This window comes from Coffea eugenioides, chromosome 3 (genome assembly GCF_003713205.1).
Source record: "Coffea eugenioides isolate CCC68of chromosome 3, Ceug_1.0, whole genome shotgun sequence".
NCBI lineage: Eukaryota > Viridiplantae > Streptophyta > Magnoliopsida > Gentianales > Rubiaceae > Coffea > Coffea eugenioides.
Window position 1 is genome coordinate 41,406,716 of NC_040037.1, and position 21,681 is coordinate 41,428,396.

Here is a 21,681-nt window from a genome sequence, read left to right on the forward strand (position 1 = left end):
TGGTGCACCTAAAACCTTCAATAGGCTTCCTTATTTATAGGAAACCAAAGGAAGAATTCCTTTGGCTTCTATTGATGTGGGACAAAGCAGAAAACGCGTTTGTTGACCAACGCGTCGTTCAACATACACGAATATTAATTAGATACAATGTCAGTGTTTCAAAATTGAATAAGTAATTTACATTGAGTTACATTTTGTTTAGAAAGTGCTGTACAATTTAGGCAAGTTAAGAACTGAAAATCTTTTTCAGTTTTTTGCCCCTCATGTTTATCCGTTCTTTCTTCAACGTACATTCAACTGTAATCACTGAATTTAAAGTGGAAGCGATGCATCCACTTCAACAATGTTGGAAACAGTTATTGTCCTTAGCTACCTCAACTCCACACCATTTATACATAATGTGCTTGCTGCGTATTCCAGACTGGGATTTGGACGCATTCCAATGTTGGATTGTGGTGGGGTTTAATACCAAATCAATGAATTAAATCCTTTATATAAAGGAGCTAAACAAACAATTTTATTACACTCAAAATATATATAATAACAACAGACAAAATACATTTATATTAGACACTAATAATTGAGCCTCACTGTTGAGAATATTTGGTCTAATTTATCAGAGGCTCACTCTTGAGATATCTGCTCAAACACTCACTCCACAATTGAACTCGTTCATTTCCTATCTTTCACTTGAGCTTTGGTGCCCTTCAACTGAGGAAATGGCATTTATTTATACTAGTAAGGATCCTACAAGCGGCTGTAATTTTTCTCTTCTCATTCAATGCCCAATTGCCAGAAAATCTGGTGAACTTTGCAAGTAAATCTGGTTCAAGATACAAGCACGAACCAAATTGATCAGCCGCCCACGTTCAGCTTCAAGATGGACTTTGGCAATTTGTCTATTGCCAATAAATGAGTAAAACAAACACTCCAAAGCCATAAAATTTATTCTGAACACCCTAACTAAAGGTTCATCGCACAAACAACATTTTCAAAAGACATATTAATTAATTACTAATAAACCTCAATGATAGATCTCAAGCCCAATACTGCAGTTATCTTATAGTCACTGAAGCCTGCCTCAGAGAAAAGTTTCGCCCAATCTGTCTCATTTCTTTGCCTTCCTTTGACTAGAACCATCGCCCCCATATCATAGAACAGTTGGGTCTCAATCGCCTCATGATCATCATCCCCTTTCTGCTGGCTTTTGCTGAACGTGTCAACAATTATCACTTTGCCTCCTTTTTCCTTGCTAGGAATTGCTTCTTTACATTTTTTTAGTATTTGTACACAGTCATCATCGCTCCAATCAATCAATATCCACTGCTCGATTGCAAATTGTATCACAATGAAAGAAAATTTTTGTTAGAGACATTACACCCCATCTAAAGCTTTTTGCGTCAAAAAGAAAAAACAAAACTATTCGCCTATAGTACCAAACACATGCCATCAATTTGACGTTTAAAACTTTGTTCTTTTTCTGTCCCTCTTCATGATGCAGTTCTTAGATTAAGCATAGCCTCAATTTCTTCTGCTCAATCTTACTTTTGAAGTTGACACTTCCCATAATTGGTGAATTTTAATCCTATAATCTCAGGCAGTTAGGATGAAAACCTAAATAAAACTTCTATAAAAGAAAATTGTCAACTAGAAAACGTGCAACATCGATTTCATACCTTCATTAAAACAGCATCTGCAGGAGGAATGGCTTCAAACATGTTACCTCCAACATAGGCCAAGTTCTTACTACTCTCCAAGCCATCAACAACATGAGGAAGATCAAGCACAGTGCATTTCAGGCGAGGGAAAGCATCAGCAATTGCCTTAGCAAAGGTTCCAGTTCCACCTCCAATATCTACCAATGAATTCAAACCCTCAAAAACGTGCTTACAATCTTTGGTCACCACGCTACTAACCATCCGGGCATCACTAGCCATTGCTTCGTTAAAGAATTGATTAAGCTGAGACTCATGGCTCGCAAAATCATAAAGTGACCTCCCATGGCAAGTATAAAATGGGCTTTCATCGCTGTTCTGAAACCACTGGCTGAGATGGTGCCATGGATCAGTCAAGGCGGGATCGAGCATGGCCAGTAAAAATGGCGTCACGCTAAAAGGGTTGCTCTTTAAAAGAATTTCAGAAGCAGAAGTGAGCAGATAACCCTTTTGATTATCATTCTCATTTCCAGGAATCTTTGCTTCAATGAAGAAGCCTGAGTGGATCAAAATCTGCATGAGACGATAAACGAATGGGGCTTTTTCATTCTTGATTTGAATAGCATCGATCAATTGATCGAGGGTCATCGGCTGGCCATGCTTGTGAATAACATCTGGAATGTCTAATTGAATTGCACATTTGAGGGACATAGAATTTATGAAGTTGAATATATGGTTCCATATGTGAGCTTGTGCTTGAAAAAGCTCATCAGTATGATCACCAATATTTCTAGCCAAATCCATTTTTTGTTTGAAATTCTAGGATTTTTTGCGCTTTTTGGTGGTGGGAATTGCAAGTAGAACTCGCATTTTATAGGCGGATTATGGGATTCACAGGAATAATGTTGCAATAATTTTTTCTAATAGTCTGACAAGAACCTGTTAAAAAAATAAACAATGAAATCAACTCAGAAAAAAGGATCCAAAGGCAGCTGACATCAGTTTCCTTTTCTTGACTGACAGGTGTCGGGCCTGTGCAATAATAAAAACCTGCTCAACTAAAGTTAATTTTTGTAGTTGTGGTAAGCAGGATCGAATCCACAGAGACTGGGTGTAACTGTTTCTTTTCAAATTCACAGTAATCAGAGGGTGTTTTTACGTAGAAGGTGACAATCAAATAAATGCAAATAAAATTCAAGAAACTACTAAAAATTAAATAACAATTTACTAAAGTCAAATGAATGATAACTAACGAGTTAGCCAGGAAATAACTTCAGCAATGATTCACCTAATTGATCATCGAAACAAAGGCAATTCCAAGTATTTACTAATAAATAGGTTACAACTGCCAAACAAGCGATGACAGTCAACCCCTCCTTACTGTATCGGTGACTAAGGTACGCACGTTAATCACTGTTCTAATTGAAAAATAATCTTAAGTACGCCCGTAAGATTTAATTCCCCAATTGCCTTACGTATTAGAGGGGCCCTATTCTAACAAAATAACGCACTACCTGGGTTATTTTAGATTAGCTCGCGTATCTCCCTGACACAAATCTAATCATGTCAGTTGTCACTATTTTGAGACAATTAAACAATTACGGATTTAACGTCCCAATTGACAATAGATTATCAAATTAACTGATTATTCGGATCTAAAACAATCAATTAATTGAATAATCACAAACATTGAAACCAGGGAATATGCGAATACCAATAAATAAAAGAAAGAGATAAAATTAAATCGATCTCACAATTTTAGGCGACTCAAACCATTCGTTGTTCCTTGACTAGAGGAGGGGATTTAATTCATATTTGATGAACAAAACCCATAGGAAATTGTAAAGGAAACCGCGGCCATTGTCCCTTGAAATCGGGGAAATTCAATTCGTAGTAATCAAGAAGAAAGACAAGCTACAGGAAGGAATTCAATGTTTCCACTTGGTCTTTACATACGCATAAGAGAAACCACAAGAAGATGACATGGAAAAAGTCCAAAACTAAACTAAGCTAGAGGTCCTACTATCTGAAGAAAGAAAAGCTACTCCAGAAAAGTCAAAAGAAAAACTATCTTTTTTGTCAAAGTCAGCAGACTTTTGGACGACTTTTTACTAACCTTAATCCCGTGAGAACTCTCAAAAGCCGGCAACTTTTGAAGGTCTGATTCCTCCTACTCTTGTGCGGCGTCCGCGGCTATCAAGAAAACCGAAGACTTCCCTTTTTTCTTTCTTCGGCCAAATTACCAAAAAGGGCTGCGCCTCCTTTGTTCCAAAAATGCCCTTGAGTGCCTTCTTTTTTAATTCTTTCCCGGTGATCGTAAAATTGGCGCTTGTTATCATATTTTCGTTCTATTCCCTGAAATAAATACAAATTACGAAAAATAAATCAAATCTAATAATTAATCCACATCAGGTCAGGTAATAGGAAAAATTAATAATAAAATAAATGATAAAATTGTAACCATCATTGACCAATTCATATATGAGTATATGGGTTACTCAGTCTCCTTCTTGGTGTGACTACACATAATTCATTGTTTCTGGAGACGTGCTTAAATTAAAGTGTATAATCAGCGCTTGTTAATTAATTGTTCTTTGTGTCGACTCGTATTATCACTTGAGAAAATCACATAATGCACGCTGCAGGTGGTGCTTCTTGTTTGGAAGGTGAAGAAAAAGAAATTTAAATAGTCACAACTTTTGAGTCATGGTTGAGTTAAAGTTTACGTCGATGCGTCATTCTTGAGCAAATTCTCTTAATTTTCACAACGATATGATGTATTGCAATGCTTAAGAAACTTTATATCTTGTCCTAAATATAGGGATCGATTTTTTAATTGAAACGTTAAGACTTGTTTTCATCCTGCTATGAGAGACTGACAACTCTGATGGATTCGAAAATTAGTACTCGCCATTATTGTTAATCAATATCAAATTAGTACTCACTTTCGACCTGTAAAATATGGGGTAATTGAGCACGGCATGATGCTAAAGTAAATGAAGTAGTCTTTAATTTAGGGTCCTATCTAATAAGTGTCCATTAAGCACTTGTTGTTAAGATGAAGTTCACATGTAAATATCTTAGAAATGTAAAGTTAAATATAAGGTATAGTAGTAATTGTTAGGATGTATATTTATACGGTGAGTTTGGTATGATTTACAAGTCTTAATGGCCACAAGATAACACAATTCTTAATTTAAAAGTTCTTTATTTTGGAAATTCAACACAGGCAGACATTTTCTAACGCATGTAAATTTGGAAAGCTTTCCTTGTTATTGTACAGATGGAGAAAGGAAAGCCTATACAAGTGTTAAAGGAACCAAAATCCTCGCAAAGAAAAAATATATATAAGTACAAATATTTGATTTGAATATTTGAAGAACTTAAACTTGGGTTTTACTAATGGGTGTCTTAGATAATATTCACTTAACGTATCATATATATACACATAGTAACAATTATTATCTTTTCTTGTATTTATATACTTTCCTTATTTAATCTTACCTACCCTCTCTTATATTTATTTACTTTATCTAATTAATCTTACATTTTAAAAAAGTATAACATTTGAAATATATTTTAACGAGCGTTATATGTTCACCCGTTATACAATTTAAACTTTGATTATATTATATTGAACTCCAGAATGGGCTAAACTTTTGTTTCTTGACTTTGATTTGTTGCTATATTTGCAGTGCAGTTAGTCTGTCAAACATCTTAAAAAAGAATTACGACACATAATTAAAAATATACACATTTGTTTGGGTACTAAGCTTTTAAATTATATTTTGTCACTTTTGGTTTTGTTTCCAACATTACTTGCATATCTTGTTATCGAAGTGAGCAGATACCTTTTGATTTCATTTTCAGGAAGCTAATTTGATTTAATGAACAAGTCTGAATGGATTAAATCGGCATGAGACAACTAATAAAAAGAGACCTGCATTGTTGATTGGTATAGCAATGATCAATTTAGCAAGGCTGATTGGCTGGCCATGTCATTTTCTGCTTATGAAGTTAAACTGCACATTTGAGGAATAGAAAGTTTATGAAGTTGAATATTTGTTGGCTTGAGCTTTGAGTAGTTCAGCAGCTTTTTTTTTTTTTCCTCAATCTTCAATGATTTCAAGTGCAGGTCACGAGGCTAAAATAAATCACGTAGCTATAATTTCCGTGATAAACTTAATAAAGTCAACAAACAATGTCCTATCAAAATGAGCGTATTGAGAAAAATATATATGTAAAAAAATGAATTAAAAAAAACATGGAGATCAACTGAAAAACACATTAAATTTGACAAATTTCAATTAACCTTTGTCACAGCCATCTACAGCCTATCTCAACTTCATTTGAATGAGTTAGAACTCATCCGAATTGGTAGATAGCATCTCCCAGAAATTGACTGTCTACTATTAATTCAACATAAACAAAACTTAATGCAATGATGAAGTAATATCCAGTTCCTCTCAATTAGTCATAATTCATCATATTATGCGAGTAAATCAACATGGGATTTCCCAATCACGTTACATGCGTTTGCCAGAATGCCAGTAGCCATGCAAAGGACGGATGATGATGATGATTATTACTATTATTATTATGGGGTGCACGGTTATAGTCAGGTATACCCTAGTTAGTTTTGAGGCAGATTGTGACCCAGTGAGGGAAGATATCCACTCAAAACCATTTTGTCTCCTCAAGTTAAGTTAATGAAGTTAGTGTATATCAAGAGTTAATTTGTGAATTGTAAATCATCAAAGAGTTAATTCGGGAAGAAATGAAATTATTCCCTGAAATTAATTGGGTAGCTAAGCAGCCCGTGCTCTGCTTTCACATGCATAGCTTGCCCTCAAATTCCTCACAAACTTACTTGGTTCAAAGCATTTGGCATTTGCATGGTCGCCATTTCCCCATGGGGCTGTTCATGGAGCAGCGAGCTAGCGTATTACCCAATCACAATTTGACGGCTAATCTTATTATGATTATTCATTTGGTATTAATTGTCTACAGGTATGAAAAACAGACAAAAATTATACTGTAAAACTCCAAATAAATATTTTAAAAAAAATTATAAAGCTCCACTTGTTAAATAGTACAATACGCGCTTAGCTTAAACTAGCACTTCATGATATTATCCCATTCTTTGCGTTTGCAGAAATGTTAGAGATGGTGTTGTGCATCTCATTATGCATTAGGTTAGAAAGATGATGATAGACTTGTCCTTGCACCTTAAACGTATAAATGCCACTCTTACTGGATACAAGATGCTTATTTAACGTTACTTCAAGTAATGTGAAGGAGAAAATAGTTATGTTTTCAGAACCGGACCGAATATCGACTCGATCGAGGTCAGAGGTCAGGGTTTAATAGATTCAATCGGATTCGATCAAGATTGAACTGGATGACGTCATAAATAAAAATTATTTAAAAATTAAATATTATATGTAAAATACCTAATAACATGTTAATATTAATAAAAGTATATTCATATATATTTGATATTTCAAATATATTTAACAAAAAAATACAAAAAAATTAGAACAATCAAGTAGCAATTTGTATTTTTTAATGAGCATTAACAAGTTTAGAATTAAAATTATGAATTTATTTGAAAAATAAAACCAAACTTTAGGACAATATTTATAAAGTTTGAAACATTTGAGATATATTAATAATTTTTAACAATCTAAAGGTCAAAACATAATATTAAAAATATTTTGACCTTTAAAAAAAAAAGAGAGTGAATTGGTGCCAAGTTTGGCGGATAAAATGAAAGTCTATGAGTTAAATGGAGAAGTCGAGGTTGATATAGTCGGCTAATTGCTTAGATTATAGGTAAAAAAAAGAAACATCTGCCAAATGCACCTCTGATACGGGCTTGTTCTTATTCTATACGTGCCGTGCTGACTCAGCACGGCTCCAAAATTAAAATTCGCACAAGTAAAAAAATGTCAGTGCATTCAACGTTGTGTCAGTCAGAACCGTGCACAGTCAGCACGGCTCCGACTGACACAAACCTGCAGCCAAGCTTTTGTGTCAGTTCGAGCCGTGCATAATCAGCACGGCTCGGACTGACACAAAGCTGACATAATTGTAGAATGTTGCTTTTTTGCAGACTTTATTTCTATGCCTAGTCATTGCTGAAATTGTCTATCAAGAACCGAACTTTGAAGGCATCTTTTGCTTGATTGCAGCTGTGCAAAACCCAAGATTCTTCCTTTGTTCGTTGCTTATAAGGATTTAGCTGTGAGCCCATAATTTTTTTCCTCGGTTAAAGCAGGATAAGTGCAGAAACTGCTTCAATCAGCTCAGGTTTGTATCTTTGGCTGGATTTGGACTGACCCTTTTGGTTTTTTGTTTTTCATCTTTAGATAGAGGAAGAGGCCTAATAGAGACAGAAAATGGAGATGGCGAATCCCGGTTGGAAGAATATGAAGTAATGGAGCAGATTGGCAGAGGAGCTTTTGGAGCAGCATTTCTTACAAATTAAGTTATCAATTTATACCGCTCTTTGTACCTATCATTAGTTTTAAATATTTACTTATAATGTTCAATAAGCCTAATTACCAATTTTTTTCCATTGATACTCTATGTCGCAAAATTACATATTATTTAATAATTAAATAATAAGAATATAACAATTTGAACTAAGTACTATAAAAGTTAATATTAAAACTTAATCCAAAAATTTTGAACCCCTAACATTTTTTTATATATAAATTTAAAATTTTATTTTATAAAGATAAAAAAAAGAGGCTAAAATTTATCATAAATTGGTAATGCTAAAAAATGAGCAAGTTAACAAACTATGAGAAAATAAATAATAAGATAAACCAACAAATAATAATAATAATGAAATAAAAGTAGTTAACATCATGACAAAATGAAAAATCTGAAAAAAAAAATGGGTGGGGAAAGAGAATTTTAAATGGATTAACTGGGTTTGATGGGTTATCCAATAATATCCATTTAATAAATGTGTATTATTGGGTAAACCATTGATACTCATATACAAAAATTTAAGATACCATACCCATCTATTCATTGGCGGGTATAAGTAAATTTAGTTAATTGGGTTGGTTTGCCACCTATAGTTCACAGTGGTTCTGGCTTTTTCTTTACTATAATATTTTCTTGAAATTTTGTAATTGAGAAGGCAAAAGGAGCCTTTTTTGCTGATAATTTTAGTAATAATTAATATGCATCTTGAAGTAATGTTGAAAATTGAGAAGTGAAACTAATATATGATGCCTGTTTTCTGTTGGCTTGAAATGAAATTCTTTGGTGTTGTTATTGTTATTTATTTTCACGAAATAGTGCACAAGAATATGACCCCCTGCCCCTGCTCATCCGGCTCAGACTTCACATGGCCTTGTCGGCCTTTGTGACTGTCAGGCTCCTGACGGTTTTTTTTCAACTGCCTGTCGGCAGCCGTGCTGACTAAAAAGTCACGCCCATTCTGACTTTTAAAAAAAAAAAAAATTCTTCCATGCGACCGTGCTGACTCAGCATGGCATCTATAAATTGAGACACACACCATGTCGGAGGTGCATTTGGCGGATGTTTTTTTTTTTTAATCTATAATCTAAGAAATTAGCCAGAAAGTCCTATTAAATATTTAATAATTTCTTTACCTTTTATTTTTATTTCTTCATAAAAGATCAAGTGTAGGATTTATTTTCTCCTATCCACTGGTAACTCTTTGATCCCAACTGTAGATGGCTAGCAAGTGGTAAAACTTTACAAGGTGTGAACAAAGGTTGAAAAGACTATAAAAAGTGTGTACTGAAGCACCAAGGAATAGAATAAAACAATTCATCGTCATGACATGCGTTTAAATATAAGAAATTTGTACAAAGGAAAAAGGTTGGGAATTTTGTTTGCCTATATCATTACTAGTTCTTTAGCTCGAAACGAATACAAAAATATAGAGTGGGTGGTCAGAATTGAATGAAAATCACTGCTGGATGCTGAACAAGAACATCAGGAAACAGTTTGGATTTTTTCGTACGACTACCAACAACCGCGTTGACAGGTGCCGAACCTGTGCAATAATAATTACCTACTCAAGAAAAATACAGATTTTGTATATAGCGGTGAGTAGGGTCGAATCCACAGGGACTGGGGATAACTCGTTCCTTCTAGAGTCCAGAGTATGGGGGGTTTTGGATTGAATGCTAACTAAATAAATTAACTGCAGGAAATAATTAATTCAAAGAAATAATTAAGGGGAAACTCTAGCCAAGGGTACACATCAGAAATGGTTCATGCACTGATCATTGATGCAGAAATAATTCCAACATTTAGCAATAGATCAGTTATAGTTGTCATGCACGCGATAAACAACCAACCCTTCCTTAATTTCTCGATAGCTAAGGTACGACCGTTAGCTATTTCTCTAACCTAAAAATAACCCTAGGTACGACCGTAGGATTTAATTTCTAGATTGCATGAATAATTAGAAAGGCCCAATCCTAACCAACAAACACGCTACGAGGGTTTGTTTAAATTAGATCATATGCTCCCCTGACATAAACCCAATTACGCCAGTTGCTACTGAGGTAGAGATAACGAACAATTACGGATTCAATTACTCCTATTTAGCAAAAATAGCCTATATGAATAATTAATTATTGCGCACTAATCAATCATACACAAGGCCATAGCAATTAAAATCAAGGAACATATAAATACCAATAAATGAAGAAAATAATTAAAACAGATTCGATCTCACAGTAATTGTCGAACCAAATCGTCAGTTGTCCCCTTGACTAGAAAAGCTTAACCACGCCTCATGAGAAAATCTCCCCGTTGGGGAATATTGTCGAATACCTGGCGTGTGTCAGAGGCCAGTCCAAAGAAAGAAAACTAGAACTAAACTAAAAAAACTAAAACTAAAGCCCTAGATATCTCTTGCTTCTGTACGTTGTCCCCTTTTAAAGCAACAAAAGAAAGATGACTAAAAGCTATCTAGGTGGTCCCCACACATGTGGACAAAGCCTCCCAAGTACTTCTTGTTCCAAGTCTCTCTACGTTGCTTTCTTTGAAGCCCAAATGACCAAATGCCTTTCACTAGTGGTCCCCCACCAATTCAAGGGCCCAAGGATTGAAGCCCTTAGAAGTCTCCATATTTTTCACAAAGTCCCTCCTTTTTGGTAGTTTTCTGCTTCATTCCTGAAATTGATTCCAAATACCAAATATGAGTAAATATCAGCAATTAACACAATATTTGTCAGGGATAGAAGGGAAAATTAATAATAAAAATACTAACAAATTATACCCTATCGCCAAAAATTGACAGGTGCCGAACCTGTGCAATAATAATTACCTACTCAAGAAAAATACAGATTTTGTATATAGCGGTGAGTAGGGTCGAATCCACAGGGACTGGGGATAACTCGTTCCTTCTAGAGTCCAGAGTATGGGGGGTTTTGGATTGAATGCTAACTAAATAAATTAACTGCAGGAAATAATTAATTCAAAGAAATAATTAAGGGGAAACTCTAGCCAAGGGTACACATCAGAAATGGTTCATGCACTGATCATTGATGCAGAAATAATTCCAACATTTAGCAATAGATCAGTTATAGTTGTCATGCACGCGATAAACAACCAACCCTTCCTTAATTTCTCGATAGCTAAGGTACGACCGTTAGCTATTTCTCTAACCTAAAAATAACCCTAGGTACGACCGTAGGATTTAATTTCTAGATTGCATGAATAATTAGAAAGGCCCAATCCTAACCAACAAACACGCTACGAGGGTTTGTTTAAATTAGATCATATGCTCCCCTGACATAAACCCAATTACGCCAGTTGCTACTGAGGTAGAGATAACGAACAATTACGGATTCAATTACCCCTATTTAGCAAAAATAGCCTATATGAATAATTAATTATTGCGCACTAATCAATCATACACAAGGCCATAGCAATTAAAATCAAGGAACATATAAATACCAATAAATGAAGAAAATAATTAAAACAGATTCGATCTCACAGTAATTGTCGAACCAAATCGTCAGTTGTCCCCTTGACTAGAAAAGCTTAACCACGCCTCATGAGAAAATCTCCCCGTTGGGGAATATTGTCGAATACCTGGCGTGTGTCAGAGGCCAGTCCAAAGAAAGAAAACTAGAACTAAACTAAAAAAACTAAAACTAAAGCCCTAGATATCGCGTCTAACTGCTTTGCTTTTATTCTAATAATATAAAATAAAACACATTCCGCTAATTCGTATAGGGTTAATTCCACTTTTCACCTTTTACCCATGCTCAGATTATTACTTTGATTCCTAAACTTTAAAATGCGACATTTTAGTCCTTCGAATAAAAATTTTGTCCCACTTAGGTAAAATTAATGATGAAAATGAGACAGATTTTATATTTAAGTGAGACAAATATCATTCTTTAGGGATTAAAGTGGAATAGATTTTATAATTTAGGAATTAAAGTAGGATAGATTTTGTACATTAAAAGACCAAAGTGAGACACACATTATACTTTAAGAAAGTAATTTAAAGTTTAGTGATTAAAGAAGGAATTCGGGAATAATTGAGCGGTGTAAAGTGAAATTAATCCTTGAAATATGTAGAATAGAAAAACTGATACTATTTAATTTTTGGTTGAAATAAAATGACAAAAGTGGGCAGTGTTGGAGACCAAAAAGATTACATATTCGTGCCGGTTCCGTATTGAAAAGAAGAATTACTCAGCAGCTTCTTAATCAACTAGTGCTGGATTCTGTGATGTATTACTCAACTAAGTATTGAACATTTATCATAGTGAATAAACAAAGGATGATATTCGATTTCTGGAATATGGACTTGGAAAGGATTTTTTTTTTTTACTTAGGAGAAAGGGATTGCTTCCTTAGTACTAGTCCTACTGGGTCTTGACTCTTTGAGCTTGATTTACAGCTTTTGACGATTTACTTTACATCTTTTAATGTAGTCCACAACATTTACTCAATTATTGCTAGATATTAGACGGTTTACAGGTAAACGGATGCATTCCACACAGCTCCATTTTTTGCCTCACATTTCAATTTACCAACACGATAGACCCCAAATGTTTCTTGCATTAACTATTTAAAGTTTTATCCTTCAAAATAAAAAACTATTTAAAGTTTAAGGGATATTTGGTAAGTAGGTTTTATGCTACGAGTTTCAAATTCAATCTCATTTGGATTGCTATTTTCTAGAAAAAATTTGATATATGTGAGGTAAAAAAGTAATTGAAAAATATGATCACTAAAAACGTAACAATTTTTTTAAAAAAATTTGCAATCCAAACATGTAAATCTAAATAAATATGATACGTTTATTCTTTGGATTTTGTAATTATTTATTTTTTAAATAGGGATTTAATGTTTACTTATTTATTTGTCTCGTATCTTAAATTAAGAGTAAGAAAGCCATTTTCATTTTATACTCTGCATTCCGCTTTTCTTTCAGTTTTTGGGCATCCTTTGCTGCTAATGTGGCGGTGGGGACAAAGTATGAAAATACGAAATTTCCAAGCGAACACGTATCGAAAAGACAATAGGGAAAACAGTCCAATATAGTGGTGCCTTTGCACATTTCCAAAAGACAATAAAAATGGATGGGGTGTTTTTCAAAAATTAGCTTTTTAAATATAATAAAAATATTTTAAAAGGTTATCTAAAACTTAATTTAAATTTTTTCAAAAATTTTAAAAAATATTTTAAAAAATATTCTAGAAATTCTTCTATCATATATATATATAATAAAGTCGTATTCTCATACTTATCCCTTTATATTTTCTCTTTCCTACATGGCTTAACGAGACGGCAAGTAATTTCCTACGTGGCTTGCTCCTTTTTTGTTTGGATATATATATCAATTCTTATTTCCTATAAAAATCATATATATATAATAAAGTCGTATTCTCATACTTATCCCTTCATATTTTCTCTTTCCTACGTGGCTTAACGAGACGGCAATTAGTTTTCTAATAGGATTCTTAATAAATTTTATTATAGGATTCTTAATAAACGAAACAAAGTTTTGTACCCATTCTTAATAAATGATTAGTAAACATATAGTAGTTGCCAAGTATAATTAGTAAACATATTTATTACTCGGCTATACTACATGGTTTGTTAACGAGACATGGTCATCTTACATGTTAATTCTTAATATTATAGGATTCTTATTTCCTACCCAAAGTTACATACTTTAAGCAACTTAAATTAAGATAAACATACTTTTAATGTTCTTATCAATATCTCTTTGTATTCTTATCAATTCTTATTTCCTATGTCTATACTACATATAGCCTCTAATATATTGATTTCAAGTATCAAATTCATGGTTAGGTATTTCCAGTGCAAGCGGTTGGCATATTAAAGTATCGATTTTGGGTTTTCACTCCTCTTGATTATCAGGTACATCTTCATTCAATACATATTTTTTTTTAAAAAAAAAAAACATGTTGATATTCAATTGTAAGAGTTTAGTAACATATCCTGAATTTTATTTATTTATTTTCTATTTGTTTTGTATGAAAACATAGGATTTAAACAAAGTACTTTCATCGTTATTTTTGTAAGATTTTTGCTAACATGTTTGTTAATTAATTTTTGTGATCGTATGCTAAGATGTTTGTTAATTTGCCTTTAGAAAAAACAACCAAAAACAAAAGGTACTGGAAAGTAATGCGATATAAATACAAGAGACATAAATATCTCTATTAGATATATCTACAAATTCATTAGTTAATTAAAAGATTTTGACCGTTTACTTAATTAATCCACTGGAGAATGGTTTCACAAGGTTTTTTAAAAAGTACTGATGCAGTCATTTATTTCTCCTCAACTCCTTGAGAAAGAATAGACTTACGGATGGAGGATTTATGGCCATAACAGTACAAGCGAATGTGACTTAAAAACGTATACATCCTAGATCATGCAATTTTTGATGTATGCTTTATGCCCTCACTCCAAGGCCCAAATAAAATTGCCCATGGTGCAGTCTGTATATGAAAAACTTAAAAAATGGATACACCGGTTTTTGTCTTCGACAGAACGCTGAAAGCTCCAAGCCAAGGCTAAGGGAAAAATGTTTAGTAACATATCTTAAATTTTATTTTTTTTGTTTTATTTTCTGTTTGCTTTGTATTAAGACATAGGATTTAAACAGCATGAAAAAGAAAGCAATATATTAAAACAATACGGGTATCATGCACGTATCTTCCAATCTATGAAAATAAAATTATTAATGATATCATCTGTAAAATATAAAGTTTCAATTTAAGTTAATATTCGTTATCATTTATTCATATCTGTTAATATAAACATATTGTTAATGATACAAGAAAGATTTGTTTAAATTATTATTAATACAAAAGTGATATTAAGAAAAAAATATAAATAAAAAATTTTGAATTTTGAATTTCAAATTCCAAATTCCTCATTTCGGATTGAATTGTGTTACTGCTTGGAAGGCAGAATATTATTGAAAGACTCAACAGTTATAGAAACATATAAGCAAAGGCCACAAGGTAAATGGGCATAATGGTCATATTGAGAGATAAGTCTGTGGTCCTGCAAGGCAGTGATTATGAAAGCAGTGCAAAGCTTATGAACAAAAGTTTTGGCGCTTTCAACTTTTTGCAGAGACCCTCGACTTTTTCGCGGGCCTTTGCAGACTCCTTCAGGATTCCGACCTCTGTTTTGCCTGTGGCTCCCCCCCCCTCCACGGGACATTATATGCTAAACTATTTTATTTATACAAATTAGGACATGTAAAACGAATATTACTTCTAAATTTAGATTTTTATTTTTGTTGATGTAATTACATGTTTACAATAATTAAGTTTCTACCATATATTAAAATGCAATCAAATATCAAATATATGTGTATATATGTGTGTATGAATGTGTGCGCATCAAATTCATAGTTAGGTATTTTGAGTGCAATTGGTTGGCAAATTTTGCATCGATTTTGGGTTTCCACTCCTCTTGATTATCAGGTACATCTTCTTTCAATACATATTTTTTTTAAAGGCATGTTAATCTTCAATTGTAAGCGTTTAGTAACATGCATCAAATTTTGTTTTTTTTGTTTTATTTTCTGTTTGTTTTGTATGAAGACAAAGGAATTGATTTGACATGCACGTTTTGCGTGGATTGCTATTTTTTTTTTCAAAAAGTATGTATGTTTTCGGTAAATATTTTTTAATCAAATTTTCACCTCATATATATAAATTTTCATGGGTTTTGTTGTCCAGAATTTTTGTAATCAAATTGTTTTCAATGAGTCAAAAGATTCTTTTTAAAAAAAATATATATGTTCATCTTCAGATGTAAGAATTTTATGGAGGTAAATGCTATTGTCGATTATGTCCCATGTTGTTCTTAAATTTTTAATAATCAATTGATGAAGATATTTCTTCACGAAATTTGTGTCTTTAGCTATTATTACTGTTAGTTACTTTAGTTGAATTTTTTTTGCTATGTCTGACACTGCTGTTAAATATTTATATTATAAGCATTTGGTGTAAACCTCTTGAGTGATCATGAACTCAAAGGGAAAATTTTATTTTGGTTCCTTTTGCGAAATGTATGTATGCTGGTGTTCAAGGGTCAACGCAACAAAGATTTTCAAGGGCATAATATATAGTCAACTAACTCTACAAATACAATTTACTATAAAATTATTACCCACTTTAATACATCAAATACCATAATAGAGTGGCTAATTAAATGTACAATATTTTATTTTAGCTCAAATTAACATTATTGTATCATTGCACATTTATATTTACACTTAATTTATTTAATGGTATTTATGTAGGAATCATGAATCAATCACGAGTTTTTAAAATTTCATTCAAGACGCTATTGAATGAAATATTGGATTCATACAATATACCATTACCAGAGTGGACCTACGAGAATAATGGCAACAAGGCATGGAAAGCATATCTTGAAATAGTAAATCCTTCGGATCATGAACTAAAATTATACTTTCATAGTTTTGGATACAAAGAGAAAGATGAAGCAGAAGAACAGGGAGCCCAACATGCAATACACTACTTGCAAACGCTGCTCGAATTTAAAGTTGAAGACGTGAACTACAAAGCAATGTACCATTTTCAAATGTATTACAATGATGCAGCGAAAGCAAAATATGAGCTGTCACAAGAGAATGAAGACTTAAAGGAACTTTATAAGGAGTTACTTAAGGAGAACAAAATTTTGAAGAAACGTCTTTACGAAATTGAAAATAGTGATGCTGAGTCTGTGGTTATGAACTAAGATAATAGCAGGAACTTTATGTTGGATTTTTTAAATCGATAGTTTGAGTGTCTTTAGTGATTGTTTTAGTAAAGATGGATGTAATTCCCATGAGGGACTAAATATTCTCTATTTGCATTTTATTGGAATGATTGACTTTGTACTTAATTTGAAAGTTTCACTTTATAACATGTTTGTGTGTTCTAACATTTGTTAGTCTAAATAAAATGCATTTGTTAATCAAAGAAAAATAATCTAACAAAACGTATTTGTTTATTTAAGAACAACTTTTACATAGCATTTCTATAATTTTGTTTTTTCTCAACGTCTTATCAAGTTATGATAAATGTTTTTATCAACAGCAACTCGGTGAATCCTTCTCGGTTTGAAGATTACAAAAATAAAAAACAGACAGCAACCCAGTAAGTTATGCTTACTTTTTTCATCAAATAATTTATTATTATATGCTAAATTATTTTAATTATTTATTAATATTTTTTATTATATGCTAAATTATTTTACTTATACAAATTAGGACATGTAAAATGAATATTACTTCTAAATTTAGATTCTTATTTTTGTCGATGTAATTATATGTTTACAAATATCAAGTGTTTCTACCATATATTTGAATGCAATCAAATATCAAATATATGTATATATATGTGTGAATGAATATGTGCGCATCTGTGTATATATATATTTACTATAACATAAACAACAAAGTTAGTCTAAATATATGTGCACTATTAATCATAATAATTAGGATAAATTGATATTTACATATTTTGATAATTCTCCTAATAAAATTATTGATTATTGCTCTAGATAAACTACACTTGTATTTTATTTTTATCAGTGGATTCGATTGAGCTGGCTAGATATCGTAGGAGCATACGACGAGCCGTAATGTTAGAACGTAGAAATCAACGTAACCACCTGGCTGTTCGTCATACCCAAATATCCCCATTGAGCAGACTTCACCCAAATGTAGATCGTGCTAGACGTCTTAGAAGATTATATCCAAGTCTAATCATGTCACCATTTACCAATGAGTACAACCTGCCTATTGTTTCACATAATAATTTTTTTGAAACTATGAGTGGATCGAAAAGTATTCAACAGCAGCCCTATCGCCACGTGATTTCACGAACTGTTGTTTCTGAAGATGGTCAGATGGAGACTTCAATAACCACGTTATTAGACTCACCTTACAACCAAACCCATATCCCCCATAATCACTACATACCTACTCAAGTTACAGGAAGTCAATATAATCGAGTCGAAATCGTGGCGGGTGCAGCCATAAATTCACATTCCTCAATTCTAGGGCAATCATATGATACTCAAATCGAAATTCAGAATGACATAGATTCTCATATGGTTGTTGGTCAAAATTGGTCATTCGAATCAACGAATACCAATATTTTATGTGGGGAACGAGTTCAACATGCTTCATCATCTTTGCAAGAGGAATTAGATATGAATCAGTTCGCTAATTTAGACACTTTATTAGGTATGTGATTTCTCTTACAATTACGACAATAATACTTTTCTTATAGTTTTATGATTTTATCTATTCAAGCACTATTTTTTGAATATATTCATGCAGATTCAGAAATGGATACTTCATGCAATAATGTACCTAATTATGAACGAAGAGACATTCCTAAACGTAAGTTATTGTGATTTAAATGTAAGAGTCATTTAGTTTCTTGGTTTCGTGATGACAAATGTAATCTTTTATAATTCATAGGTACATTTTTTGAACGTTGGGATTTTGGATTTCCTTCGCATACATGTCCTTATTGTGGAGCAATTTTATGGTATGAAGAGAGAACCATAAAATCTCAACATGTTGCTTCTCCAAGATTTTCAATCTGTTGTCAAGAAGGGCAAGTTCAATTGCCTCTACTTACCGAACCACCACAATTTCTGAAGCAATTATTGGATTATAATGGAGGACGTCAAGCTAAACATTTTCGAGAGAATATTAGAGTTTTAACATGATGTATGCATTCACATCGATGGGTGGTTGTATTGACAACACCATAAATGATGGACGTGGCCCGTACGTTTTTCGAATCAATGGGCAAAATCATCATAAAATAGGGTCTCTTATACCTCCTGATGGTCGTCTTGGAACTTTCGCACAGTTTTATGTTCATGACACACAAAATGAGGTCAGGAATAGGATGCATCCATTTAGTACAGCAAACAGCAATTGTGATTTGGATCCTGAAATTGTCAATGGATTGAAAGAGATGTTGGACGAGTATAATCCACTTGCAAAGGCATTTCGAATGGCAAGGGACAGGTTTCAGGAATCCAATTACATGTCAGTTCGTTTGAGATTGATTGGTACTCGATCTCGAGATGGAAGACAATACAACTTACCAACATCATCAGAAGTAGCTGCGCTTATAGTCGGTGATGGAGAGCAGGCAAGGGGAAATCGAGATATTATTGTTGAGGAAAAAACTATGGGGTTAAAAAGAATCACTGAATTGCATCCAAGTTTTATGGCGATGCAATATCCAATCATATTTCCTTATGGTGAAGATGGTTTTAGGGTGAACATACCAAGAAATGTGTCTCCAAATCCAAGAAAGAGTAACGGTAAAAGAAAGTTTATCAGCATGCGGGAATTCTATGCTTTCAGAATACAAAATAGACTCAATGAAGCGAAAACATTGGTCAGTGCAGGTAATTTATTTCAGCAGTATATTGTTGATGCTTTTGCTGCAATTGAGGAAAATAATTTGAATTGGATTCGTGCCAATCAGCAAAAGATTAGAGCAGAATTATACAAAGGTTTGCAAGATAATGTGGTACGAGGTGATACGACACCTGCATCAGCAGGAAAAAGGTTGGTTTTGCCTTCAACTTTTACCGGTGGACCAAGATATATGGTTCAAAATTATCAAGATGCAATGGCAATATGCAGATTCATGGGTCCTCCTGATCTTTTTATTACTTTCACATGCAATTCTAATTGGCCAGAAATCAGCAAGGGTATAAGTTTGATCCCTGATCAGAAAGTTGTGGATCGACCTGATATCGTTGCACGTGTTTTTCACATAAAATTAGATCAATTGATGAATGATTTAACACATGGACAGCATTTTGGCAAGGTGATGGCAGGTATCAAACTAACAAAATATTTTATTTATTTTTTCAAAAATATTTAATTTATATCAAATTCTCATTTAATTTCATATACTTATACTTTGTACAGCATTATACACAATTGAGTTTCAAAAGAGAGGGTTGCCCCATGCGCATATTCTGTTATTCTTACATCCAGATGATAAGTGTTGATCGAATCATTTCAGCCGAATTGCCAGATAAGAATACTGATCCAATAGCTTATGAAGCAGTTTTACAATTTATGACACACGGGCCATGTGGACCAGCTAATACAAGGTCACCGTGTATGGAAAATGGAAAGTGCAATAAACATTATCGCAAATATTTTCAAACTGAAACAATAATTGATGAAAACGGTTTTCCAGTATACAGGAGAAGGGACAATGGACAAGAAGGTATTAAAGCTGGTGTGAAAATTGATAATCGATGGATCGTTCCTCATAATGTTGATTTGGTTGTCAAATATTGGGGACATGTTTGTGTTGAATTGTGCAATCAGGGCAGGTCTATAAAATATTTATTCAAATATGTGAATAAAGGATATGATAGAGCCACTTTTGTCATTGAGGAAAATGATGCAACTGATGGACAGAGTGGAACACGAGTTGTTCGTGAAGTGGATGAGATAAAAAGATATCTAGATTGCCGATATATATCAGCATCAGAGGCTTGCTGGAGAATTTTTTATTTTGACATCCAATATCGGAGTATTGCCGTTCAAAGATTAAATTTTCATCTTCCAAATGAACAGCCAGTGCTATTTGGTGATAATGATCCTTTGGATGAAGTATTAAACAGAGTAGAAGAACATAGTACAATGTTCATTGAATGGATGAAAACGAACTCCACAGATACATCTGCTCAATAGTTGACTTATGCAGATTTTCCTACACAATGGACATGGAAAAAGAAGTTGAGAAAATGGGTTAAACGGAAGTCTGGTCGTTCAATAGGTAGAATTTTTTATGCTCATCCTTCAACTGGAGAAAGATTCTACTTACGCATGTTATTGAACATTGTCAAAGGTCCAAGGTCATTTGAGGAGATTAGGACAGTTAACGGAGTCATGCATCCAACGTTTAAAGCGGCATGTCAAGCGTTGGGATTATTGGGTGGTGATGAAGAATGGCATAATGCTATAAGAGAAGCAGCAAATTGGCAAACAGGTCAGCAATTACGTGAATTATTTGTGACCATGTTATTATTTTGTAAGGTATCTAATCCATTAGATTTATGGGAGAAAAATTGGGAGTTTCTTTCTGATGACATATCCTATCGACAACGTTGTATACTTGGAGATAATTTTATATCTTTCAGTGATTCCCAAATAAAGAATTATGCACTTTATGAAGTTGAAAAAATTCTCAATCGAAATAGTAGAAGTTTGAAAGAATTTCCTGGAATTCTATTTCCTGATATGCTATTGGATAATGATAATCGAAATCGGTTTATTATTGAGGAATTGAATTATAATAGGGAAATTCTTGCACAAGAACACTTTCAACTACGAAGTGGGTTGAATGAGCAACAGCTACAAGTGTATAATGCAGTCATTCATGCTGTTGATTATGGTCTCGGTGGTCTCTTTTTTGTTTATGGTAGTGGAGGAACAGGA

At 33.2% G+C, this 21,681-nt stretch overlaps 1 protein-coding gene across 1 annotated transcript; it reads right to left on the minus strand.

Annotated features, from left to right (window-relative positions):
* Positions 1 to 553: 553 nt before the first annotated feature.
* LOC113765475 (trans-resveratrol di-O-methyltransferase-like) lies at positions 554 to 2,482 on the minus strand. Its single transcript, XM_027309673.1, has 2 exons — positions 1,677 to 2,482; positions 554 to 1,323 (listed from the first exon to the last, which is right to left on the minus strand). Exons 1-2 carry the CDS (start codon positions 2,457 to 2,459, stop codon positions 1,015 to 1,017), a joined length of 1,092 nt encoding a protein of 363 aa, XP_027165474.1. The 5' UTR covers positions 2,460 to 2,482; the 3' UTR covers positions 554 to 1,014.
* Positions 2,483 to 21,681: the final 19,199 nt, after the last annotated feature.

Coding starts and splice junctions, on each gene's coding strand:
- LOC113765475 (XM_027309673.1), bottom strand. CDS start 2,459: ATGGATTTGGCTAGAAATATTGGTGATCATACTGATGAGCTTTTTCAA. Junction 1,324..1,676: donor CAGATGCTGTTTTAATGAAG/GTATGAAATCGA, acceptor GCAATCGAGCAG/TGGATATTGATTGATTGGAG.